This window comes from Mesoplodon bidens, assembly GCF_964165515.1.
Source record: "Mesoplodon bidens genome assembly, chromosome: 7".
NCBI lineage: Eukaryota > Metazoa > Chordata > Mammalia > Artiodactyla > Ziphiidae > Mesoplodon > Mesoplodon bidens.
Window position 1 is genome coordinate 55,186,243 of NC_138164.1, and position 27,723 is coordinate 55,213,965.

The following is a 27,723-nucleotide window of genomic DNA, read 5'->3' on the forward strand; positions in this document are numbered from 1 at the left end:
CCAGGAGGGGCGCGAAAGTGGGAACTGGTGAAGCCGAGCAGCGGCGCAGGCGGCAGGACTCGGGGCATGGCCCGGCTGTCGGTGATCCCGGGGTCGGCCACGTCGTGGACAGGTGAGCGGGGACCAGGAGGTGGCGGCGGCTGCCGTGGGAGAGGCCGCTCCTAGGTTGGCCTCCCCACACCTCATCTCGGTCCAGGGGATGCGGGGCACCCACAACGCGAGGGACCGGTTGGGTAAAGCTGCCGCGGTAGACCTTGGCGCTCGGAGTCAGTCTCGCCAGCACCACTCCTCTCCGGCCCTGTGCCCCAGCGGGGTGGTGCGGGGGTGGGCAGCGGCCCGGGACGCTGGGAAGCAGCGCGCAGGCTGGGGGCGCTGTGCGGGCCCCGCCCCCCGCGTGTACACTGGCTGCTCCTAGTGACGTCACGCTCGGCTATTAAAAAAAGGCGGCGCGCGGCTCGCGCGGCTGTGGAGAAGCTCGAGGCTGAGGGCTGCCGGGGAACGGGGAGCGACCGGGACGCTGGGCCGCGGGCGCCTCAGCGATGTTTTACTCAGGACTCCTCACCGAGGGCGGCCGCAAGGAGACGGACAGGCGGGAGGGGGCGTCGCTGCGGCAGCAGCGCCGGATGAAGCAGGCCGTGCAGTTCATCCACAAGGACTCGGCCGACCTGCTGCCCTTGGACGGCCTCAAGAAGCTGGGCTCGTCCAAGGACACGGTGAGCCCCCGCGGCCGCGCCCGCCTCGGGGTCCCCGCGCGCGGCGCCCCGTCACCATCGCGCTGTGAGGGCTCCCGGGACCCGCCCTTTGCAGCTTTCACTGAGTCAGCGGCCGGGCCCCCACCGGCCGCCGGCCGCTGTCGGCTGTCTCGCTGTTGCTCTGTTTCGGATTCCTCTCCATCCAGCACCCCCCTGCTTTAGTTTCTCTCGGGATTCCGTCGTAGCTTTTCCAGCTCGCCCTCCCTTCAGCGCAGCTTCCTCCCTTCGTGTCTCTCCTCTGGAGTAGAAGAGACCCAGCCCTGCCTTTTTGCCCTCAGGTCCCCTTTCCTTCCCATGTTTCGCAGTACCGAGTTTGATTGCTTGGGGCTTGAGCCTCGCAGCCAGGGTAGCTCCCGCTGCCTCCCAGGCTGCTTGGCCGGGCCCGTGACCCAGACAGAGGTGACTCCTAAGTGGTGTGAGAAGGAGAGAACGAAGTGGGAAGGGGTCTTTCTGGGCAGTCACCACATCCAGATCCACTTGACTTTTGTTGAATCCATTTCCCCCCTATGCAAAATCTACTTCTCCGTCTGACTTTGGTCTCATCTACCTTTGACCTTCCAACAGGAGGGCAGGGGGCGGGGAGAGAAAAAGGGTGGACCTTGAAGGTTTCCTGAGCCCCAAACCTCTCTTCATCATTTTCCTCTCCTGCTACTCCACCCCCAAAGAGTGGATGGAGGGAGGAGGCCAGGCTGCCTCAGCTGCTCAACCGGCTGATGTGTGGAGCTGGAGCTGGGGCTGGCGCAGTCTTTTTTTCTAACAGGGTTGTTCTTGGCATTAAGAAGGAGAAACTCCAGGACTGGAGGTCTGAGTTCAAAGACTGTACTGTCCTCTATGTATAGGAGGGATCCTATGGGGGCCTAAGGGTTACTAGTTTAAAGAACTGTATCTGACTCTTACATTTAAGTCACTGGACCAAATTGATGTTTAGCTTTGTAGTTTTATCTGGAATTTTCTTGTAGTTTAACTTGTTTTCTTGAATTTCACGATCACTTTATTCATCTAGGCAATAATTTAGGAAGCATTACTTAAATGTCTTTTAAATGAAGTAGATGCTCTGTTTAATTTTTCCAGTAGTTTTTGAGCTTTTGGAATGTTTAATTTGTCAGGGAAGGGGGGTGTCAGCCTGGGCCACTGAAATTGCCATTTCCCGCCACAAGATGGGTATGGAGGGCAGAGCTGCTGAATCTGCTTCTTCTTCTTCTTCTTCTTTTTTTAAATCAACTCTAATGACACATAGATCCCAAGGTTAGATTTGCCCTCCCCCATTGTGATAGAGAATTATTTTTAGTTATTTATTGTACAGGGGACGTCTACTCAATTATCCTGCTCTGTTTTTTAAAAGGTATTTTACCTGCACAAGCCACAGGATAGTTAATCTGATTCATGTTAACTCAGAGTGGTGAGTGACTGAAATGTATTCCTAGAAAAACGATAACTGTCTTTCTTCCCTCCTTTCACTTTACTACAGTCTAGATTCATTTAGCAAATCAGGTTCAAGTCTTCTTACCTTCAGGCCACAATAATCCTAGTTCCTGCCACAATAATCCTAGTTCCTGGAAGCCTCAGCCAATAAACAGTACTAGGAAAATACGTACAATGTGGAATTTTTTTTCCCTTCATGCTGGATTTAAGATATGATTGACATGTGGTTGTCCTGGGATGTGAAGAAGCTTCCTAGCCCTGAGGAACTGCCTCTCCATTCTTCTGCCTAGCATTCTTTATACTGCTTCATGCTGTGTAGGAAGAACTCCATCTGCTTTTCTGACTCCAGTCTGTCTTAGTTGAGCCACACAGGAGCTGATAGCGTAGAACACAGGCACTAGGCTGGAAGGAAGAAGCTTCCTCAGGAAGCAGGTTATTGCCGTGGATGTGACACACAGCAGTTTATTGTGAGACCCTGAACCATGGTTCACAGTTTCTCTCCCCTGCCTCCCCCCACTGCCATGAGTTGATGTCCCTCTCGCACTATTCTCACACCTGTAATGTGCAAGTGATTGCACAGAAGAGCTAGAACAGGTCACAGATGCCAAGGCAGACTGAGATAGGGCTGGGAGAGCTCTGAGTACTGGGGTGAAGTGGCATGCTTAAGCTTTCTTGGAACTTATGCTGCTGGATCAGGATAATCTTAGAAATAACCTTAGAAGTACTATATCACTTCAGTTTATGGATAATCTGGTAGTATAGACCAGTGCTGACTCAGTGTTCTCTCACCAAAGTGCAATTTTTTTTTTTTTTTTTTGCGGTACGCGGGCCTCTCACTGTTGTGGCCTCTCCCGTTGCGGAGCCTGTGCTCTGGATGCGCAGGCTCAGCGGCCATGGCTCACAGGCCCAGCCGCTCCGCGGCATGTGGGATCTTCCCGGACCGGGGCACGAACCCGTGTCCCCTGCATCGGCAGGCGGACTCTCAACCACTGCACCACCAGGGAAGCCCCAAAGTGAAATTTTTGAGGATACAAAAATTGACTGTATAAATCTATAGTACAAACTCAATAAAAGAGGGACAAGAAAAGGGAAGGGATGGCACCAGAGGGAGATAGGGGGGAAAGGACAAATTAGTTTTAATTGATTCTGGGGTTTGTGCCAGTGAGAAGATTGTGGGTTGTTTTCCTCATACTAGTGACCTATATTAGAATTATACTGCTGAGTTTTCTGAATTATCTACCTTTTACCGTGCTGTTTCTGTAACATTCACTATTTGAATCCAGCCTGCCAACTTTTTTTGGATGGGCAAAGAGCATCCATAGGCAGTCAAATGTGTTCTTGTCCTCTTGACCCTAGGGAGGTACCTTTGCCCTTTTCCTGTTTGTGCGTAGTTGGCTGCTACAAAGTCTACTGTGGAAATTAATTTTATTTCTTATGTCTGGCTGACTTATTTTGTTTGTCCTTTTATCTTGTGCTCTTTTTTGTGTATTAGATTAAGAACCAAAATCAGAGATATGAGTAATATTTTATTTCATTTATTATTATTTTTCAAGTTGATGAGGGTAGAGAAAAAAATCACTCTTGGAGTTTTGCGTATTCTAATTTCTTTTGTTTTAGCTACCAGGTTCATAAATGTTCTTCTCATTGAGGTAAGGACTTTTTAATTTTTAAAAACAGTCATATCATGGGATAATAGGCTGTCTTTCCTATATGATAATATTACTGACCATCAGGCTATATCCTTACTTGTTCAGCAATAGAAAGACAGTTTTGCTTTCCTATTTATGATTGATTCTGCTTCTAGCCAGATGCTTTAGCAAAACTCACTAGAATTAGGAGAAGGCTGGGGGAAGGATGGTGTAACACAGCAAAGCCAACTGACCACGAAATGACTAGCCCTGTACTCCTAGTATCTAATCTACCTGATCAGAATTTCTGTCAGTGAGGGAAGCCCTGGGTGGTATCCTGTAGATAAGTTATTCATAATGCCACAAGACATCCATAATGTTATAGATTTTGGACCAGAGAACTTGGGAGTCTTAGAAGAGGAGCATGAAATACCAGTATAACATCAGGATCTAGTGCAAACTGAAGATTTCCAGAGCCATGATCAAATCCTAGTTACAGCAAACATTATTTGAACACTTGCTATGTTCAGGACACAATGCTAGGTGCCAGGACCACAAAGAAGAAGACAGCAAAGTTTACCTGTACAATGAGTTTATAGATTAGGGGGAAGGATAGGACTGATTAATTAATTTATTCCCCAAATATTTATTGAACACTTATTACATGTCAGGCATGATCTAGGTATTGAAGATATAGTAGTGAACCAAAACGGAGTTCCTGCCCTCATAGAACTTACATTCTTGTGGGAGGGGGAGAAGGCAGAAAATAAATCAAGTAAATGTATAATATATCAGGATGTAATCAGTGCTATGGAGAAACTAAACCAGGATAAGGGAATAGGGAGTGTAATGGCCAGGGCAGGATGGAGTAGAACCCTGTTATTTTATCTAGGGTGGTCGGGGAAGGCCTGTCTGATGAGACTACATTATACGAGATATTGAAGGAAATGAGAGAGCAAAATGTCTTGGAGAAGAATGTTCTAGGCAGAAGGAACAGCAAGTGCAAAGGCCTGAATTGTCAGTGTGCTTGGCGTGATTCAAAAACTGTAAGAAGGCCATTGTGGCCAGAGCAAAGTGAGCAACAGGAGGGCGATAGGAGATAACATCAGAGAGAGAGTGGGAGGCCAAACTACTTAGGGCCTTACAGATCACCGTACAGATATTTGACTTTTAATCTGATATGGGAAACTGCTGGAAAATTTTATGCAGAGGGGTGACACGACATGACTTACTTCACAAAGTAGACTACTGTGTGGATTTCACTGTAGAGGGCAAAAGTAGAAGCAGGGAGACTGGTTAGGAAGCTGTTAGATAGTAATCCAGGCGAAAGATGATGGTGGCTCAGAGCAGTGTGCTAGCAGTGAAGGGGACAAGAAAAGATCAGACTCTCAGGTTATTTTGAAGACAGAGCTGACAAGTTTAGTTGAGAAGGATCTGAAAGAAAGAGTAGTCAAGAATGACCTCAAGGTTTTTGATCTAGCAATTGGAAGAATAAAGTTTCTCATTTACTGAGATGGCTAAGAATACAAGAGGAGTGGGTTAGGGATAGGGAATAAGAACCAGGGGGCTTCCCTGGTGGCACAGTGGTTGAGAGTCTGCCTGCTGATGCAGGGGACACGGGTTTGTGCCCCAGTCCGGGAAGATTCCACATGTTGTGGAGCGGCTGGGCCCGTGAGCCATGGCTGCTGAGCCTGCGCGTCCGGAACATGTGCTCCGCAACTGGAGAGGCCACAACAGTGAGAGGCCCGCGTACGGCAAAAAAAAAAAAAAAAAAGAGGAATTTGATTCTTGAAGAAGTTAAGTTTGGGATGTCTATTAGCTATTCAGTTGTAGATGTATGTTGACTAGATAGTTCCATGAAAATGTAGATAATACAACCAGGAAGCCTATGGTAGTTGTCAAGATATTATAGTCAATAAGCGCTAGAGGAGTTCAGTGGAAGCAGTGATTACTCTGGTCTGGTGTGACAGTAGTGACGGTGACCAACATCTGACTAGAGTTTCATCATTCCCTGGTGAGTCAACTGACTATGAGATGATACGGAGAGGAGGCTGCTTCGATTTTGCCCTATAGAACCTCAGAGTAAGAAGAACTTTACAGGTTATCTGGTTGAAGTCCCTGCTCTTGTGTGAGTCCTTTGAAACAAAAATGCAGTCTGCCATGGGTGGTTGAGAAACCACCATCTCACACCAGCAGGTAACAATCAGCAATAAAGCTGTTCTCTTTGAAATAACATGTCTATTGGGTCATAAGGTAAAGGCAAAGAGAACACAGCAGTTCTGGGACAATGTGACAAGACTGCCTTAGGTAGATTCCATGTGATTTTGAGCAGCAGTAAACCTAAGGACAATCTGTCTATGTTCCTGTGGTGTAGAAAGGGTCACGTGTTGTATATTCAGCTAGTAAATAAAGAAGAGAAGGCACAGATATTAGTGCCCTTTTAGACTTCCAAGACCAGACAGAGACGTGTATATTGGGCTTGAAGTGAGAGTCAGTCAGGAGCCCATGTCTGTCTACAAAGTGTACGTGAGGACAAAAGTGGAGTAAGATGACTTCATGCCCTTTTTAAGAAAAAAAAAGTGAATGGTAATCAGCTTCAATTTTAAGCCGAGCATGAGAATTTAAAATACATATGTACACATACATATAATTATTAAAATCTGAGTGCTTACTTTATACCTGACACGGTATTAAATGCTTCGTACAAACCATCTCATTTCATCCTCACAAAAGCTCTGCAAGGTGGTTACTAACTTGAACTCAGCTCTGTCTGACTCCAAAGCATATATAGTTTAAACAATACTCTAAGTCAAGGGTTGGCAAACTTTTTCTGTAATGGAGCAGATAGTAATTGTTTTTGGCTTTGCAGGCCAGTCTCTGTCTCAACTACTCAACTGTGCTGAGGTAATGCAAAACAGCCATAGACAATACAAATGGGGCTGATTGTGTTCTTATGAAACTTTATTTACAAAAATGGGCAGTAGGCTGGGTTTGGCTTGTGAGCCATATTTGCTGACCCCTATTTCTAAGTGGTTCTAGTTGTAGTTCTATTAGAAGCTAGAAACCTTGGGTTTCTCCTCTGAGAGTAAATGCTACAAAGAAAGCAGACTTCTATAATTTCTCCTATTTTCCAGTCTGATCCATTCTGTGGACCACAGAAACCCATTAGTTTGATTCTGTCTGGGTTCAGTGCAGCGTAGGTAAAGGGATTGAGAAGGTGGCCTTAGAAGTTCTTGCTCAAGTCATGATTCTGTGGTATCCTGCAGTATAGCCTGTTTCCTCTCACCTCACTTTTCTTCCCACTTTACAGCCTGGTTAGAAGAGATATTCAATCAGACTGGCTTCTAGATTGAGGAACCTCAGCTATATCTACCTGTAATACAGCATTGCCCACTGTGCCCATTTCTTTCAGAAGCTCCCAATGGTGATAAAGGCAGCACATTTGAGTTTGCCCGCTTAGGATTTAGATGCCTAAATGCTGGTTAGGGTTTAGCAGTCACACTGCAGGAACAGTAGAGAACCTATGACTGCTTAGTGTTGGCTTGTTGAGCTAAAGCATAAAGCAGGGTCCATGTCAGGAAGATGACATAGCTATGTCCAAAAGGCCACCAGAGTACCTGCAGCACCTAACTAATACTGTGTATCTTGAAGTACACCTGGAAAGTAGAAGATAGCCCTTGGAAAGGCAGTATTTCAATAAACAAAAATAAACCACTTAAGCATATTTACAAAGCAACAGTCAAGGAATGAGAATGCAAGTAGTACAAACTATGTAATGTACGAGTACTGAAGGGATTCTGAAGGAAAGAACTGGATGATATTAATCAAGAAAGGCTTTTTGAAGAAGTAAAGGGTAGAGATTTATTCATTTGGTATTATGCTAAGAGCTGGGGATATAGCTATGATCGAGACAATGAAGGTCCTTGCCCTTGTGAAATTAACACTCTAGTGGGGGAGTGAAATAATAAACAACTAGATAAGCGAAATAATTCTGAACTTATAATTACTCTGAAAGGAATAGTGGTATATGTTAGCAACTAAAGAAGTGGAGTGCCTACTTTAAATAGTATGGTCAGGGAAGACGTTTTTGAGGAAGTGATATTTGAACTGAGACTTGAAAGATGAGATCAAGCTACCTATTTGAAATATTAGGGGAAAACATTTCAGGCAGAGGGAATGGCAGGTGCAAGGGCATTAGAATGGGAAAGTGTTTTTGAGCAAGGAGGTGTGGATGAATAAAGGGTAGAGTGGTGTGTATATGGTATGTATGTGGAGGTTGGAAAGATAGACAGGGGCCAGATGGCACAGAGCCCTCTAGACCGTGGTAGGAAGTTTGAATTTTGTCTGAAGAAAAATGAGAAGCCATTGAAGGGCTTTTGAGTAAGGGAATGTATTATCTCACTTATATTTTTAAAAGCTTACTCTGGTTTCTGTGTAGAGAATGATTTGGAGAAGGGTGAAGGAAGAGGTGGAAGATAAGTTAGGAGGCTGTTGTAGCACAGATAAGAGATGATGGTGGCTTGTATTAGATTGGAAGTAGTAAAGATGAGGAGAAGTAGATCGATACCAGATAAGTTTTGGAGGAAGTAGCAACAGTACAGATCTTTCTCGACCTATGACGGGGTTACATCCTGATAAACACATTGTAAGGTGAAAATATTGTTAAGTTGAAAATGCATTTAATATACCTAACCTACTGAACATCGTATTTCAGCCTAGCCCACCTTAAAAGTGCTCAGAACACTTACATTACCCTGCAGTTGGGCAAAATCATCTGACACAAAGCCTTATTTTATAATAAAGTGTTGAATATCTCATCTAATTTATTGAATACCGTATAGAAAGTGAAAAAACAGAATGGTTGTATGGGTAGAGAATAGTTGTAAGTGTATCCGTTGTTTGCCCTCCTGGTCATGAGGCTGACTGGGAGCTGCGGCTGCTGCCTCTGCCAGCATCACGAGAGGGTGTTGTGCTGTGTATCACCAGCCTGGGAAAGGATCAGAATTCAAAGTACAGTTTTACTGAATGTGTATTACTTTAGCACCATCACAAAGTCGAGAAATCATAAGTTGAACCATTGTATGTTGGGGACTATCTATACTTGGGATGGAAGTTTAGGAAAAGAAAAGAATCAAGAATGGATGGGCGTGTAGTGATGCCATTTTACCAGGTTGGTGTAAAGGGAATAATCCAGAATGTTAAAATAGAACAGGACTTTGGAGCTCAAGCCTCTTTTATTACTGATGAAGAAGGTGAGACTGAGAGAAAAGTAATGCTTAGAGAGATTAGTGATTTGCCCAAGGTAGTATGTGATAAGTGGTCCTTTTGCTAAAGTAGAACGCCTTCATGGAGGATTAAAGATAAAACTGGGAAGGAGGATGAATTAGTGGAAGATCTTAAATGCTAAATTGAGTATTTTGTGTTTCATACAGCTGGCAAGGGAGCCACTGTAGGGGAAGGAGAACATGAACATAATGTCTTAGGAGATTATTTGAACTTAGCAATAACAGCAGAAGTGGAGAGGAAACTACAGGGTGTTAAAGAGGCAAAATTTCACTCACCAAGATGGAGAATACTGGAGAAAGTACAAGTTTTGTGGGAAAGATCAGTGGGACAAGTTAAGTTTGAAAGTGCCTGTGGGGTGTCTAAGTGGAGAAGTTCAAAGAGGCGGTTGGTTCTATAGGTCTGAAACTCAGAAGTGAGGGCTGGGCATGAGATGGAGTCATCATCATAAGTGTAGTAATTTATGCAATGAAAGCAGATAAGATTGCCGTACAAGGTTTTGTAGAGTGAGAAAGGGATCTAAGATAGAGCAACAAGGAACACTAACAATTAGGAAATGAGCAGAGACAAAGGAGCCAATAAATGAGGCAGATGCAGAATAGACAGAAAAGTGGTTTTAGAAGCCAGTGGAGGAGAGTTTCAAAAAAATGGAATGTTGAGTTTATTGAAGCATTGTTTCTAATGGCAAACATGTAGAAATAATCTACATGTCCATTAGTAGTTAAATAAACTGAGGTATGTTTGTACCACAGACTCATAGGTCTACAGATGATGTGCTATTTTAAAATGCAGAAAGTAGGGCAGATGTAAAAAAAATAGGTGCTAAGGTGGTTGGTTATAGGGTAACCTGACATTACATCTGCCTGTTACATTGTTGGTGTGTGCGTGTACGTGTGTGTGCACACATGTACGTGCATGCGCACACATGTACACACACTTCAGTTTTTGCATGATTTGGCAGGCACTGTTAGTTGGCTAAATCATCACCCATTTTCAGCCCTTTTCTATCTATCTGACTCCTCTACGCAGAAGCTAAATTCATCCAAACCCCTTTGCAGTTAGAAGTGGCTGTGGGAATTCTAACCAAGAAGATACAGGCAGAAGACTGCTGAGGGAACTTCTGGAAAGCTTTTGCTTTCCTGATAAAAAGGATAGATGGCGCAGAGTCCCTTCCTCCTTCCTCCTTCCTTAGATGTGGATGTAATGCCTGGAGCTGGGGCACCCATCATATGACCATGAGGGAATATCCAAGAGAATTACGGAAACAATAGCCCTGAAATTGTTAAGCTGCTGAATTAATGCCAGCAACTGCCTACCTCCAATCTTCTTGTTACGTGAGAAAAAAATACACCTCCATTTAAGCCATCATAAGTTGGCTTTTCTTGTGTCTGTATGCTTTCTTAATGTATATTTTTAAAATTTACTTTTTATCAAAAAACACATGTATATAATTTGAAACTTTAAAAAAATTTAAACTGTTCCTTAATTCTCTTACACCGTCCCATCATGTCCCCTCTCCTACTATATTAATATTGTAATATGTTAATAACAATTAAATAGCTATCTTGGGTCAAATCAGCATTTACTGCTTACATTATTATGACTATATTCATATTATTCACAGCTGAGTCAAATACTGTACCATAATTATGTTTCCTTTCTCATACAAATATTTATTTTTATCAAAATTAATAATTGCCTAGTTTTTTCCCTTTAATTTTCTATATAAAATTGAAATCTCCTCCAAGTACCTTAAAACTGCAGATGATCTAGCAGGTTCTTTTTTTTTCTGGGAGACATCCTTCCTGGAATGCTCTATCCTCCCATTTCATTTTGGGCTGGTTGCTCTCAAGGCCCACCGCACAGCCAATATCCTGGACTTTTCCTTCAACACCATTTTCAGAATTTCCCTTGTTTCTCTTCTCTATTGTATACTCTGTTTCTTGGATCCTATGCTTTTTTCTTTGTCTGTTGGTTTCCCTCGCTTTGGTGGAGTATATCCTTCAGAAGCTGCTTAAGGATTCTTGGGAAATAACTTTCCTGAGTCTTAATTGATAGCTTGGCTAGGTTTAGAAATTATGTGCTGTCAGATTTGTTAAAAGTATTATTCCAGGGGCCTCCCTGGTGGCGCAGTGGTTGAGAGTCCGCCTGCCGATGCAGGGGATACGGGTTCGTGCCCCGGTCTGGGAGGATCCCATATGCCGCGGAGCGGCTGGGCCCGTGAGCCATGGCCGCTGAGCCTGCGTGTCTGGAGCCTGTGCTCCACAACGGGAGAGGCCACAACAGTGAGAGGCCCGCGTACCGCAAAAAAGAAAAAAAAAAAAAAGTATTATTCCATTGTCTTTTAGCTTCCATTATTACCACTGAATAGTCCTATGTAATTCTGGTTCCTAATCCTTTGTATTTAAAATCATCTTTTTCTCTTTGGAAACTTTTGGAATCTTTGTCATCCATGATATTCCAAAAATTCTTAATGATGTGAAATCTTGGTTTGGGTCTTGTATCTTTCATTATGCAAGGCTCCATGTGAGCCCTTCAACTCATATTCTTCAGTTCTGGTATAGTATGGCACTCCACCCTCATTCTTAGCTGTTGTAGGAATCTGTTCTAAGCCTAGCCAAACTGTCAACCAACCAGAGTCTTTTGATTTACTCTTACAAAAAGAATAAAGTTTTGGCATTCTTCCCAGTTGTCTGGATCAAGTAGGAGTCTTATGCAGGCATTATACTAATCTCTTTCCAACTCTAATCATACCCTCCAATTGTAGAGGTTCTAATACCTCTAATTCCTCAGCTTTTCCAGGGTTTTAGGTTAAGTAGGAAAACAGCTTTTACAGCTAGACGCCCAAGTATAAAATAGTTCAAATATAATAGTTTATTTTTTCTTAGGTAACAGTTCTAGTGGAAAGGTCAACAAGACAGCCCTCTTTCATGTAGTCATTTAGAGACCCAGGCTGACAGTGAGTGTCTGGCTCTTCTGTCTTCAACATGTTACCTCCAGGAAGGTTACCCTAAGGGTCATCTCCATTCCAGTCCGTCAGAAGTGGAAAAGAATATGGAGGAGTGTACACAGGAGAGGTTTACAGGCCAGGCCTAGAAGTGGTGTGTGTCACTTCTACTCACATTCTGTTTGCCATACTCAGTTATATGGCCTTGCCTAACTACAAGGAAGGCTGGGAAACATAATCTAGGTATCTGTCCAGAAAGAAGAGGAGATCATGGATTTTAATTAGCAACTGGCAGTCTCTGCCACTCCAGTGTTCCATGAAGTAAAATGGTGTGAAGCACTTAGCTTTCTCTAGTCTAGGTCAGTTACCAGTTTTTCGTCTGCTTTTTAGATTCCAAAATTTTGTCAAAATCTCTTTTTTTGTTATTGTTGTTGCTTACTTTACTATTCTCTTTTTTCTTGTAGGTTTAGGCCTTTCTTGTTCCTTGATTATCATTTTAGTGAAATTTTCATTGGGAGCAGAGGTAAATGTACAGTTACGTTGTCATTTAAAACATGAGGGCAGGGACTTCCCTGGTGGTCCAGTGGTTAAGACTCCACGCTTCCAGTGCAGGGGGTGCAGGTTTGATCCTTGGTCAGGGAACTAAAAGCCCATATGCCATGTGGTGTGGCCAAAAAAAAAAAAAAAAAATTAAAACAAACAAACATAAGGGCATAATTAAATGGCTACAGAAGAGCATCTGTGAGGTTCATATGAGTTTATTGGCTGTGAATTTTCAACTCCTGAACTATACTATGAAGACTTCTAGTCATAAAAATGAATGAAAAGAATTATATGTACTGACATAGAAAAATGCCTTTCATATATTAAACAAAAATTTAAAAATTTAGAGGAGTATTACAGTATGCTCCTGTTTTTATTATTATTATTATTATTTTCATTTTATATAGTTATAATTTATTATTTTTTTTCTCAGTTTCCTTATACTTTATTTTTTTTTATTAGTTTCTGCTTTATAACAAAGTGAATCAGTCATACATATACATCTGTTCCCACATCCCTTCCCTCATGCATCTCCCTCCCTCCTGTTTTTATTTATGTTTGTAGATGTGTTAAAATTTTTGGAAGGATGTACTTCTAAATGTAATGGTTGTTCTTTGTAGGGAGTAGAACTGAGAAGGTTTGAAGGGTTGCAGAGGCTTTCCCTTTTAATTGTATATACTTCAGTGACATTTGAATATTTTATATTGAAGATGTATTACGTTTGAACCTTTTTTGGGAAACTAAATAAAGGAATAGTCAGCGGGACCGAAAGCCCTAGAGAAGTCAAGTACAATGAAGGCTGAAATATGTCTGTCGGATTTGGAAATTAGGAGATCGTTACTGGTGTTGTGGGATCAGAAGTGATTTCAGTGAAGAAAATATAGGATGTCAGGAAATAGACTAGTGATTTCGACCTTTTTTTAAGACCGTTTAAGGCAGGGTTGTGATTAGGACATGGCACTGAGGAGGCAGGCTCTGAGGGTTTGTGGAGGAGTTTTCTTCCCAGTGTGTGAGAACTTTGAGTATGTGTATAGCCTGTGGAGAAAGGGTAGAGTAGGAAAATTCAAAGAGAGATGACTTCAAGGAAAACGATTTCAGAACCTTCCTTGTTTGCCTGATCTGTCCAGTGATGATTAGACTCCTCTCAAGATTCAGAATAACCAGGTAAACTGGTGTTGGGCAAGACCACTGTAGAAGGAAAGCCTCAAACTTTAGGTTATGAGGGCTTTGTTTAGATGGCCTTTGAAGTCCCTTCCAGTCTTCAGTTCTACAAATCCAGCTTATCTGAGTTGGTCATGCTAAGCATGGACCTTACAGAAACAAACACCTGCTTTAGTATGAATCTAGGCTCATTAGTTAGATAAGAATGAAGAATTTCTGTTTCTTTTGAGGAGCAAAGCATTCTCCCAGGGTCCAATCAGGAAATCAGAGTTAGCACTTCCTCCAGCTCCTTGTCAAGTTAAGAAGCTCTCATTTTCTTTTAAATGCCCCTCTCTCTCCTTTCCCCAAGAATACTAATTTAAAATCTGCCTTGCCAAGAATTGGTGTATTTTGGGAATCCATTTCTTCGCCTCACCAGGGTTACAGCGAGTCATGGCTCTGACTCCATTCTTCCTCAGAAATCTGTAATATGGTGGAAATGAAGACCTCCTGCACTTCTACCCACTTCCTGGGGAAGGTTCTAGGCTCTGGGATTCTAGGAGTAACTCTCTTCCCCCCCTAGAATTGGAATGCCATCTAGTATGTGTCACATAGAAACTTGGGGTTAGACTCCATCCTTTGAGGGATTTTCAATATTATTGTAAACTAGGAATAATATGCTTTTGTATAGAAATTTCTCAGGTCAAACGACTTTAAGAGGTGGCTTACACTTTCTGGAGGCCACTTTGAGTAGAAACAATAAAACATAGATATATCTGCCCTAGTAACTCTCCTAAGCTCTATCAAAGAGCAGACTTGATTTCATATTCCTCATTCTTCTTCCTAACCTTAGGTATCCTGGCAGAGATATAAGGTCTAATTAAGTCCCCTGCTTCTTGGTCAGTTTCTGTCCCTTTTATACTCCACTTTTGGCCCACTGAAGAGAGCGGGAATGGATGACAAGCACACGGCAGGAGGAGCCTTATGCTCCTTGAGGCCCAGAGGATAACAGTAAGGATGATTCCTCTGGGTTCTGCCAGGTTCTAAAGTGTGTCTCCTAAGAGGGTTATTCAGCAGATATGAATCCCTGTCTTCCTACCTCATCCACCCATGGATAACTCAGCCCACAGGAGAGCCAAGTCACCAAGGCACATGCATTTGGGTCCAAAGGATAATACTGTGAGGAGTGAGACTTGAAATAGAGGTACACAGAAGTCCTGAAAACCAGTGCTAAGGAGGTTTCTTTGGCCTGTGAGAATTAGCTGCCCTTTCTATAAGTCCCCTGTAAAGATACATTTATTCCACATAGACTATGGCCACTTTCCTCCTGAAATGGCCTTGTAAGGGAAGGGAAAGCAGCAAGCCCCGGTAGTACAAGTTACAAGGGTCCCTTAGTTCTCTTTAGCCATGGACTATCAGCCCTGTCCACCTTTCCCAGGGTCCCACATTGCTCTTTCATTCACTCAGGGTTGCCTACTACAAATTGGTTTATAGATCCTGCTCTGATAATACCCACGAAGTTCCCTACTTGAAGGAAGAATAAATAAGAAGCAAAGGTAGAGCTCAGTTATGGGCAGCTCCTTCATTATTTCTGCAGCCCCTGGGGGACAATGAGAGAAGGGGGGAAATGGCCTGTCATTAAGAAGCCTCTGCTTTCTGTTCCTCAAGCAACCTCATAACATTCTGCAGAGGCGCCTCATGGAAACCAACCTGTCAAAGCTCCGAAGCAGTCGTGTCCCTTGGGCCTCCAAGACCAACAAACTCAATCATGCCAAGTCTGAGGGGCTAAAGAAGTCTGAGGATGATGACATGATTTTGGTTTCTTGCCAGGTAATGTTCTGAGAATAGCTTTTCCAGGTTTTCTGGAGAACAGGATTTGGGCCCATTATCCCAATAATGGGGACCTCTCCTCCAAATTGTATAGAATGTGGGTCTTATCATGGAATTTATAAATGAGTTTTAAGGGGAGCACTCCATGCAACACTGGAAATATATGCAGTAATTTGTATGCATGTGCATCTTTATGGGGAAAAGGACTAAATGTTTCATCAGATTTGCAAAGGAGTATGTGATACACACACACACACACAATTAAGAGCCACTTGGTGTATAGAATGAAATACCCAAAGTCCTTTGGGATCCTCTGTAAGCTCTAGATTCAGCAGGAAAAAGAACCCCTCAAAGGAGACTCAGCAATGGATAAAGATGGGACACTACCAACCCATAATTGTGAGGATGCTCTCCAGCCCTGCCTTTCCTATGACATCGATGCTGCTTGCTCTCTGGATCTCCTTCCCTTGTGCTTCTCTGGCTCCTGTTGAACAGTGTGTTTCCTCTCCACAGTGTGCTGGAAAGGATGTGAAAGCCTTGGTTGACACAGGCTGTCAGTATAATCTCATCTCTTCAGCCTGTGTGGACAGACTGGGGTAAGTAGCCGCTTGTGCTGGAAGTCACATGCTAATACACTCTTTGCTTGAATTTATTTTGAAGTCCAGGCTTTCCATTAACTCCCACCAATTAAGTTTTGAGCAAAGACCTTTGGGCTCCGGAATGAGAAAGTATGAGATCCTTGGCTCATTGCGTGCCATGCCCTGATCCTGATTTGTGCCCTGCCCAGACAACAAGTTAGAAGGATCTGCCCTGGTGGTGTACGCGCGTGAAGGAAAATCAGGGAGGTGCTTGGCCTTAGCTTACTTGGGGACCTTCTGGAGGCCACACTGCCTGTCCCAAGAAGTATCAGTCAGACCGTGGAATAGAGCTGCTATTGCTGTTGGTCCTGAACCATCACAGGGGTGATTAGTACCTTTCCTCTCTGCAAATAACAGATAAAATCAGATCTTACTGCTGCCCCTGCTGGGGACTGGGTGTGAGGCAGACACCTCATATATTGAATATCTTCAGTTCTCTAATAGCTGGAATTGGGTTCTTCCTCTTTTTTAGTCAGAGAAAACCATTTTGTATCTTTCCTCCTTTTCACTCAACCTGTATTTTTATTTCCTTTCTTCTTCCTTCTCTTTCCTCCAAAGTACCAGATGGGCCCTGAGGTCTAGCCCAGAATTGGGAGGATCAACCCAATATCCTTTTCCACTTCTCTAGCCCTAGGTACAACAAAGCATTCCCCAGCCTAAATCTCTGTATTGAAACAATCACTAGGGTAGATATAATGGCCCATTTTAAGCTACTTTCAAAATATCCCTATTCTTAAGCAGGGCTTGCACAAGTCTTGATTTGTATAATCAGTGACCTCTGCTACATGTTCTGTTCCTTCTCATTTCTACCTTCTCCTCACCCCTCACCACAACTGTGACTCTTTTTTTTTTTTTTTTTTTTTTTGTGGTATGCGGGCCTCTCACTGTTGCGGCCTCTCCCGTTGCGGAGCACAGGCTCCGGACGCGCAGGCCCAGCGGCCATGGCCCACAGGCCCAGCCGCTCCACGGCATGTGGGATCCTCCCGGACCGGGGCACGAACCCGTGTCCTCTGCATCGGCAGACGGACTCCCAACCACTGCGCCACCAGGGAAGCCCGCAACTGTGACTCTTTGAAGCTGGCTCTGTGGGTTTTGTGCATGGCTGTTTAGGGCGGTGGACGGGGTGGGGTGGGGGTGGAGTCCAAGGACACAAGTGCTCCTATGAGAAGCATCCTGAGCTTTTTTATGTGGTGAAGAGATGAGCTGTAGTGCAACATGATGTTTCCAGAAAGACTAATAATGTCCTGGTGCAGAATTAGGCAGAAGACTGCCATGATTCCAGAGGAATTAATAACCATCTGTAAAATTGCAATGATTTTTCTTTTGGATGGGCTATAACACCAAAAGAGAGGAAATGGAGTAAAACAGAAGTATTGGCACAGAAAGTCCATAATTAAGTATTTATCCACCAACTCATAATAGCTCGGTGCTAGCTGTTCCAATCAGCTTACATAACTGTGTGAAACCTTGGTGCTGTTCTTTCCTTCCTCCCCTAGACAAACAAGTTAAATTAATTAGGACTTTCTCCACAATATGCCTTGCTGATGCCGATATCAATATACTTAACAAATAAGTGCCTGCCTCCACCATCTTTATGGCCTAAGACTAAATGATGAGGATAGACTGAAATAGACAAAGAGAAAATTAGACACTGAACAAAGCATCTTCTAAAATTAGGATTTACCTGCCCTCTGTGAGATCTGTTACCCACAGACGGATAAAAGGATATGTTAACTAAATTGCCTTGCACATAGGTGGGGATGTTGAGATGCAGAAAAGGATTCTGTGAGTGTGTCAACTCTCATATTCCACCAGTGCAGATAGTGACATAGCTTTTTGAGAACAGGAGCTGAATCTTTAGTTTTTTATATCTCCTGGCATGTTTAGGATAAAGTGCTGAAACAAGAAATGTAGACTAGCATTTTTTTTTGGTAAATTAACCCAGGAAATCTCTGGAAAATTCCAGCTGTGTGTCAGAAGGTAGGCATTGCCAGATTCCACCAGAAACTTCTGCCAAGGGGATTCTGGTATTTCCTCTCTGGTGCAGACTCAAGGAGCATGTCAGATCTCACAAGCACGAAGGAGAGAAGCTTTCTCTACCCCGACATCTGAAAGTAGTGGGCCAGATTGAGCACCTAGTGATCACTCTGGGCTCCCTCCACCTGGACTGCCCAGCAGCCGTGGTTGGTGAGTAGAATGGGGGACTGGACCTGTGGACCCCTAAGCTCAACCCTCTCCCTCCTTCCACCAAACCCTCATGGGATTTTATGCCTGTAAATATTGACTTCTTCAAAATCCCAGGTTTCCACTTTTTTTTACTATAAATCTTGTCCCAGTTTTTGCCTTCTGAAGTACCAGATGGGCCTTGAGCTACATTCAAGACATGTTGAGAATCACTCAGAGAATAAAAAAATTCAAGGAGTAAGAACACATTTCTGTGTGCCCCTGAGAGCTTTCTGTGGGCTAGTTGGAGGTAGAGGGCAAGATCCTCTTACTCCTTTGCCATAATTCCCTTCATAATTTCCCACCAACTCCTATACTTTCCCTCATGTACTCTATTCTATCTAAGTTCCTGGTTTTTGTCCAAAGGCCTTTGTCCTTTAGAGTTAAAAAGACTTCAGTTTGAATCTTGACTCTATCACCTTTTAACTATAATGATTTGGGAAAATTACTTAATATAATAAATGCTCAACAGCTGTTTATTGGATGGATGGATGGAAGGAAGGAAGGAAGGAAGGTAGGTTGCATAGAACCTAATGGTGATAAGGCTGACTTCTAAACCAACATGAAAATGGTTAAATCTTAATTTTTTTTATTAGAGGACAACGAGAAAAACTTGTCCCTTGGTCTCCAGACTCTCCGATCCCTGAAGGTAGGATTGATTCTACATTCCCATCGGTACTTCTTCTCTGAGGCAAGGGTCCTCTTACGTGGAGACCCCATAGTGGGATCATTGACGGTAACCAGTGATTCTCCTTTGTTTTCAGTGCATCATAAACTTGGATAAGCACCGGCTGATCATGGGGAAGACAGACAAGCAAGAAATCCCTTTTGAGGAGACAGTTTCCGTGAATGAAGACAAGTGAGTGCCCAAATGGGTCAGGTCAAGTAAAATCCATTGGTCATTAACTGGAGGGATTCTCACGCAGGATATTGAGCTGTATCCTGCTTTTGACTTTCAGTCATACCACAAGTATACCCCTCCTCACCCCCAGAGTTCACAATCCCACAAAACTCTATAGCCCACATGATATCTTGTAGGCATTGATACTGCATACTATGATACTGCATAGAGTGGTGGGGAAGATGAGTAGCTTTTAAACTAAAATTGTACTTGCCTTCAGTCTAACTTCTTTGAATTTGGTATCATTTCTTTTATTTCTTTCTTATTTCAGCACTTCAGAAGCATAACTACAGCCTGCAGCATGTCTGCACGTGTGCACACATACCAGGTTGACAGATTAAGAAAACTGGGTTTGAACCAAATGCAGTAGCAACTTGCTTTGGACCAAGTCCTCCCCTCTAATAGAAGCTCCAGGGGGTCCTTCCCACCCAGACCTCTCTAGACTTTAGTCTGTGCTTAGAGATCTTGTCTGGTTATAGCCATTGTTTTTTACTCCTTTGATCACTTAATTTATAGACCTTTTTGACACTGCCAGGTCCCACTTGTGGCCTATTTCTCTGCTTCTTCAAGGAAATTGCTTTTATTAGTCACGTATAGGGGCTGCTAGGTTCTATTTCTCCATAGATACACTTGCTTCTTTTCCTGTAGTTAAAGTGTATAGTGAACAGGAATCTGACCTTTACCTCCTTCCAGCTATTTCAAAAAGATGCAGGGTACCTATGGCTCAGAATTAGAATTTCTTCTAATTCACTCATTGATTTCTCAAGTATGAATTAATCTGAAAGAGCCCAGAAAAATCATCTAGTCCAACCCTTTCATTTAAAGGTCTGGAGAGGCAATTGAATTGTCTAAGCTCATATACTGAGTCGGTGGCAGAGGGGACCTAGAATTCAGACCTGACAAGCCAAGGCCAAGGCCATGTTCATTCTCATTTGTTGCATCAAGCCTTGAGAGGAGGATGAAGAGGTGAGGGTTTGTAAAAAGGCAGGGTAGGGGAAGGCTATGCTTTGGGGATGGATGCCAGAGGATCTGGGTAGCCCTCCCTCCTGTGTGCTAAGCCCACTAGAAGTCCCCTGACCCAAACTGTCACATTTAGGTGCTTATCTTGGTGCCTAAAAGCCATGAGTATAAAGATGAATGAGGTGGCTTCTCACCTTGAACGTCTTGGAGTGGAGGAGGAGGAAGGACTCACAGACAGAAGAACATTAACCACTCTCTGAGATGGAATTGAAGGCTTCAGTAAATAATCTGGGCATCATTGTCAGATGTTGATAACCCCAAGATCCAGTCAGTATTTCTGCCTAGCCTGTTATTTGTCTGCATCAGACTCAAGTAGCTGGGAACAAGAGTGGGGAAAGGAGATGAAAAAACCCAGAGCAGGTCCAAAATAGAAGGATAGAATCAGTTGGTGGGAAAGCCTACCTAGGGAAACATTTCTGGGATGGGGGCCAGGAATGAAACTTCCTGGCGGGGAATTGATGATTGGGAAGCTCTTCAGTTCTGTCCTGGTATAAGGAAAGAGGCAGGGCGGGAGCCTGCCCAAGAGTTCACAGCAACTTTTTCTGACTCCTCAGTATTTCCTGAACCCTCTCAAAGAGGTCATGGGGTTTCTTGAAGCCTTTCTGTTGGCGTGTCAGTTGGGCACATAGATACCTGTAATGGAATCTCCCCTTCAGTTTGGTCAGAGATGTGCTCAGAGAAGTCAGAAAAATAGCCAGCTGTGGGTGTCCCTTTAAGAGATTCCCAAGTCTACCCTTGGTTCATAGCAGCAGTTCCTCGAGTATTTAATGATCCTACTTAAAACTTTGCCAGATCCCACCAACAATCTTGTCTAGCGTTAAGCTACTGTCTCTATCAAACAACTCTTTGGAACTCTGAATGTTTTCAGCTTTTCAGAAGCTCCCTAAAGACTAGGAACCTGGTGACGTGACCCCCATTTGAACAGCTAGGCAGCCATACTGTAGCCAGTTGTCAATGCGTCACCCCCAGGCCCTTCTTATCAGCCTCTACAGAGAAAGCAAGATGGAAAACTAAGCACAGCCACAGTAGGGGAGGCCACATGTGAAGCTCAGCAGGGGTGATCCCATGTTACCAGCCTTCAGTGCCCCCTCAAACTACCCCCATTTTCTTACATGGGGGCACCTGCACCTTTCCACTGAGGCCTCTCCACTCTCCTCCCTTACCTATCATGGAACCACTTTGGCCTGCTTCTCATCCTAGGACTGAGTTGAAATACTTCACCTCTTCCCTAGTTGAAAGTTCCACTCTGAACCTTGACTCTTGGCCACAAGTGAGGCATGTTAGAAGTTCCTTGGCCTGGTTTATCCTTATTTAGATTCCCTGAGGACCAAGTGAGGCCAGGAATTCTCAGGTGCTAGAAAGATGCCACTGATTTTGACCCTTCGAGTTCAGGATTATATGGCATCAGGGGGTTGATCAGATGGCCTTTAGTGATCTTTCTGGCCTCTGAAAATCAGTCAGTGACTTTCCAGTTTTGGAATAGAGACAATTGGGGTGATTTGAGCTTATGGTATCATAATCTCACTCCATGCAGTCAGACCATTTGAATTCACTAACCGAATAATTGTGCTTTAAACCTCAGGCTTGATAGAGGTACCTAAAGGAAAAAATGTTTTCTGACTTTTCTATTTCCTTGCCCTGCACAGACCCCACCTGGTAAGATTTTCTATTCCTTAGCTCAGAGTGTCTGTAGATGGGTTGCTTGGTATGTCAGCTGCCCTTACTCTTGTATAATAGAAATATCTTTCCAGGCTGGGCACATGGAGGAGACGAACTGGATTCCTCCCTCCTTCTGTTGCCAGGCCTCTGCATTGGCACTTTATCTGCTCAGTGTTTCTGGCTGTGTTGAGTTTATTTGTGAGATTAATGTAACAATAAAGTGAAATCTTCCGCTCTGTGTGCTTGTCTGACAAAGTCTTTGTGTCAGGTCCCCTGGAAGATGGCGGAGCCCAGGCATAGCCCAGCTGCATCTGTGTTTCTCTTAAAGGATCTTCTGAACACAAGGCTTTGTGGTCCTCATTTCCTCCATTGCTACTAGCCCTTTTGCTCCCTCTTACCGGCTGTATGTCCTTGGGCAAATTAGTGAACCTCTGTGAGCTTGGCTTTGTAATCTACAAAACAAGTGATAATAGTACTTACTTCACAGTATCAAATGAGATAACCTGTGTAAAGTAGTTGGCTTATGGTAGTCCCTCAAAGATTTGACTGTTTATGAGAACAATCTTTTATGGTGGATACCCAGTGTGTGAGAGAACATTTACTTCTAGAGATTTTATTTACGAATTTACTTTTTATAAATATTTATTTATTTAGAAAGGAAATATTTGGTTCAAACAAATAAGAGGTTTGGGAAGGGGGAGGGTTGAATGAACTTTAATATATAGTTAAAGTTAAGGTCTAAATGACGTTGCAAATAACTGCATTTTACAGATGATAGAAACTTACCTTTTAAGTGTTAATATTTTTAGTATTTAAACAGTGTAGTTATTAAATAGTCAACAAGAAACATTCTATATGTATGACAGTGGTTATCACAATCTAGAATTATATTTCTACCACTACTCAGATGATATTACCATTCCACCTCAAAAGGTTTTCTGTCTTACTTTTGTCCATTTATTCTAAATATAATAAATGTAAAAAGACTTAACCAATCTGACTCTTAAACAATGAGCAGCAGAATCAAGATTCATAATCACCTTAATACAATGAAACCAACAAAATTGTTTTAACAGAGTTTAAAAAATACATCCTGGGGCTTCCCTGGTGGCGCAGTGGTTGAGAGTCTGCCTGCCGATGCAGGGGACACGGGTTCATGCCCCGGTCCGGGAAGATCCCACATGCCGCGGAGCGGCTGGGCCCGTGAGCCATGGCCACGGAGCCTGCGCGTCCGGAGCCTGTGCTCCGCAACAGGAGAGGCCACAATGGTGAGAGGCCCGCGTACTGCAAAAAAAAAAAAAAAAAAAAAGTAGTTTCTTTTTGACTCATTGCCATCACTACAAACATAGACTCGTTAATTTGGACTGAAATTATGAGCTTTTTATGCAGCTTTGAAGAGTTGCAGGCTACTGTTCTCAAGAAATCAGAAAGCAGAGACGTACTAGTCTGTGTGTTATAGCTTGGACTCCTCTGTTAGCCGCTACTTCTTCCTTCCATTATCAGTGCATCCTAAGGTATGCTACTATCTTATTTTATGCTTGTCTGGTCAGTGACCTACTGACAGCTGTTTCTCACATGGTGTCAAGCATGTGGGCATTGTGACATCTATTTTCTCAGAGACCTTTTTATTCAAGGGTTGTGGTATGTTTCAGAAGACTGGGGCTGCCAGATGCCTGACCAGAATGGAGAAAAAGCTGGGTCTTTACCTGCTTTTAGGTAGTGACTTGTCCCAAGGTTCTAGCAGCCTGATGACTACAAGCCCTGTTCTTTCTTTCCAGCACCTTTATCACACTCTTTCCTGGACCTATGCCCCTAACCAGCAAATCCCAGCCACCAAAATCAGAGAGGGGAATTCAATCCTGGCATTGTTTTTACTGGAGGCAGAGTAGCCTTCCAATGTGTAATGAATACAGAAAACCTAACTCTTCAGGGAACCCACATACTCCAATGCTGACATACTCAAACCCTTGAACAGGAGAAATAAGCTGGGAAGAGGGGGTGTGGCTGATGTAGTAGAGATACCTGTGTTTGCCAGAGGAGAGACTTCGAGGACAAAGGGAGTGGAGACATATAATCTTCTGTGCTGTGAGCCTGGATAACGGGAATTTAACTTTGCTTCCATCATTTGGCAAACTAATATGGGATATCTTGGGATTCTGTTGTGAAATGCTGAACTCCTTGGATATACTGGATGCCCTTGTACTTGGGGGGCTGCTATTGTGGTTCTCATCTTACTTATTTTGAAAATGGGTAAGGACATAAGAATTTCATTGTTTCTGGGCTGCCCATATGAAGAGTCAACTACTCTGTTTTGAAGGTTCTACAGAAACTATCCCCCACGTGTCTGAGTTCATAACAGTTTCTCTGTGGTAGATAAGAACCGGTTGGAGAATAGAAAGTACATTGAAGTGAATAGGTTTCATAAAGATCAATTCAGTCACAGGGCTGTATGAAGGGGTCCTGTTCTAAGGTCTGAGGAAGGGTAGCCAGAGAGGAGAATCCAACTGGGTATGCCCCACGGAGAGTAGAATTTCAGATATAAAGGCTCAGTATCAGCAGGTAAGGCCTAGGAGGAAGGCCAGGACTTGAAAAGAGTGACAATTTAAAGGGAAGGGAAAATGGGTGGGAAGCTCAGCATCAGCCTAAGTTGATAATCAAATAAGGGGCACCAATACTGAAGTATACCTAAATTAACAAACCATACTATATAACTCATATTTGATTTATACATCTCATAATAATTTTAATTTGCTCTGTTTCATGGTGGTAAAATACATAGCACCAAAGACTCCATCAGTCACTAAAAACAAGATGATTACTCGAAAGACTGTAAAGTAAATTAGACCTGAGATCCTCACCCCCTAGTCATTCATTTGTTAATTTGTTTATCCCCTGGAGAAATTGAACTAGTTGGAGCCACCAGGAACAACTGGCAGCTGAGAGGAGGCATCCTACTGAAGATGGGTTCAGCATTCTGAAGTGTCAGATACCTCTTATGCTGACTTGGATCTCAGAACCCTGAAATGTGGCTGTTCTCTTAGGACAGTGCTTTCACTGCAGCTCTCTCAAGGTGGTTTTTTCTCCCACGGTTCTATTACTGGTCCTAGAGATGGGGTAGATGGTCTCCTTGCTTATTATTACATCTTGCAGACATTTCTCCCTCTGCTTTCCCTTAAAACCCCCCAGCTTTGAGCCTCATGCCATCAAATTATATCAATTCTGTCCCTTCATTGTTGCTATCATCTACAAAACCTACAAGCCCCTGGGTCGTTCCCCCTCAGTTTTCAATAAGTTTAGCTCTTGGCTCATTTCACTCCCCCCAACACTACCCCAGATTTAATTCTTCGTGATTTAATTACATAAATGGATGATCCTTTCAACACCCTGACATATTGGTTCCTTGAATAAACAGTCTTCCACTGATTTTATCCTCTACCTTTCCCTGCCATTTACTCCGATGGTCATACCTTAGATCTTGTTATTACCAAAAACTATAACCCTTTCATGATCTCAGGCTCATGTATCTGACTGTCTGACCACCAGCTCTGTCTTCCAGACATCTCGTAGCAACTTGATTGCAACACTCCCATGATTATCACCTTTCATTGTCCCTAACCTGAGTTTCTCTCCTCTCTTCATAAGCAACTTAAATCCCTGGGTCAATGGATATAATGATTCACTTGCATATACTTTTAACTCAGTTTACCTTCTCTTTTTGTCACACTCACTTTGCAAAACCACAATTCCAGTCAGAGCCAGCTCTTTGCCTACCCCTATGCAGCAACCATGCTGACTGGTCTCATTTTAAACTCATGTCCATAACTCCCAGGCCCTTAACACTTCCCAGCAATCATATTTCCCTAGTCATTCACCTTTTTATTCTAGATCAGGGGTCTGCAACCTTTTTCTGCAAAGGGCCGGATAGTAAGTATTTTAGGCTTTTCAGGTCATACAGTCTCTTTCACAACTACTATACTCTGCCATTGTAACAAGAAAGTAGCCAAAGGCAATATATAAGTATTTCCTTACATATTGCCATACAACTCATAAAATTTGAATTTTATGTAATTTTTATGTGTTGCAATTTAGTATTCATCTTTAGTTTTTTTCCCCCAACCATTTAAAAGTATAAAAATTATCCTTACCTGGCAGACTGTACAAAAACAGGATTTGGCCATGGGCTCTAGTTTGCTGGGCTGTGTTCCTAAGTTATTTCACACCTTCTCTTTTCTTTCAAGTCTCTAATACTGCCTTCTAATACTGCCAGCTGATGGCCTTGCTTTCTACTTCATTCATGAAATAATCAGAACATTCACCACTCCTACCACATCTAACCTCTTACCAGCATCTCTATGCATGAATTCAGCTTTCCCTTCTGTTACTGTGTTACCATAGCACAAAACCAAAATATTGTATAACTTACTGTGTTTATTGTCTCCCTGACTAGAATGCTAGTTTCAGGAGGGCAGAAAGTTTTATCTGTTTTACACAATAGCATGTAGTAAGTGCTCAACAAATGCTTGATTGAACATTGGCTACCAGACCAGCAGGCAGGAGTTTAGAGAATTTTTCTCTAGAGAAACTTACCTCTCCTTCCAAGAGAAAGAAGCTATGCATCTTGGCAGTTGATCTTGAGTGCCCTAAGTGGTATTTTTTTCAAACTTTTTTGAGAAAACACCCACAATAAGAAATCCCCATTTTATGGAATTGACCCAGTACATAATATGTACATATGATGTATATGTGTGTATGTGTGTGTATGTGAAACCAAAGTTTCACAAAACAATTTCCTTTTTATGTGTGATGTATTCTGACAGTATTTTCTATTCTGTCTTTTGGGAAAAAAAAGTTTGTAGCAAGTGATTAAATTGATTTCACAAACCACTAATGGGTTTGCAACCAGAAGTTTGAAAAATACCACAGTGTGTTCTACCAATCACAAGCCCTGTCTATGTACACAGAGCTTCCAGTCAGTTTTCTAATGCCTAACTCTTTTTTTTTTTTTTAATTTTTAATTTTTATTTTTTGCGGTATGCGGGCCTCTCACTGCTGTGGCCTCTCCCAGTGCGGAGCACAGGATCCGGACGTGCAGGCTCAGCAGCCATGGCTCATGGGCCCAGCCGCTCCGCGGCATGTGGGATCCTCCCAGACCGGGGCACGAACCCGCGTCCCCTGCATTGGCAGGCGGACTCTCAACCACTGCGCCACTAGGGAAGCCCCTCTAATGCCTAACTCTTACATGCGAATAGATAGCCAAGGATCTCCAGACATTTAAGGAAAGCTTCTGAGAATTCCCTGGCTGTCCAGTGGTTAGGACTCTGTGTTTTCACTGCCGTGGCCTGGGTTCAATTCCTGGTCGGGGAACTAAGATCCTGCAAGCTGCATGGCGTAGCCATAAAAAAAGCTTCTAACAGAAAAAAAAAAAACAAAACACAGCCACGAAACAAAGACTGAAAAACTCAAAACATTAGAAATATCGTCAGAGAAATCAGATGCTGTATTCCCAGATGGAACAGATTGCTATTTAAAAGGGGGCAGGGCAGTCAAGAAAGTAGTAAATTTAAAACAGGATAACAGAAATGTGAAAATTCAAAAGAAGACTTGGAAGATAGAAGTCTTTCAGAAAAACAAAAAGAGGTAGAAATGGGGAAGAAATGATAAAATTATTCAATTATTCTAGGGCAAAACCTGTGCAGTGGACTTAAAGAATAACTAGTCCAGAATGAAGGAGGTGATG

At 43.1% G+C, this 27,723-nt stretch overlaps 1 protein-coding gene across 2 annotated transcripts; it reads left to right on the top strand.

Annotated features, from left to right (window-relative positions):
* The first annotated feature begins 473 nt into the window (after nt 1-473).
* On the top strand, nt 474-24,964 carry NRIP3 (nuclear receptor interacting protein 3). 2 transcript variants are annotated; one of them, XM_081239097.1, is made up of 7 exons: nt 474-713; nt 15,384-15,545; nt 16,059-16,141; nt 18,231-18,370; nt 19,003-19,055; nt 19,171-19,265; nt 24,885-24,964. In XM_081239097.1, exons 1-7 carry the CDS (start codon nt 540-542, stop codon nt 24,889-24,891), a joined length of 714 nt encoding a protein of 237 aa, XP_081095223.1. In that variant the 5' UTR covers nt 474-539; the 3' UTR covers nt 24,892-24,964. The 2 variants fall into 2 exon arrangements, with proteins under 2 accessions (XP_081095223.1, XP_081095222.1); XM_081239096.1 differs by lacking the exon at nt 24,885-24,964 and adding an exon at nt 19,579-22,224.
* Nucleotides 24,965-27,723: the final 2,759 nt, after the last annotated feature.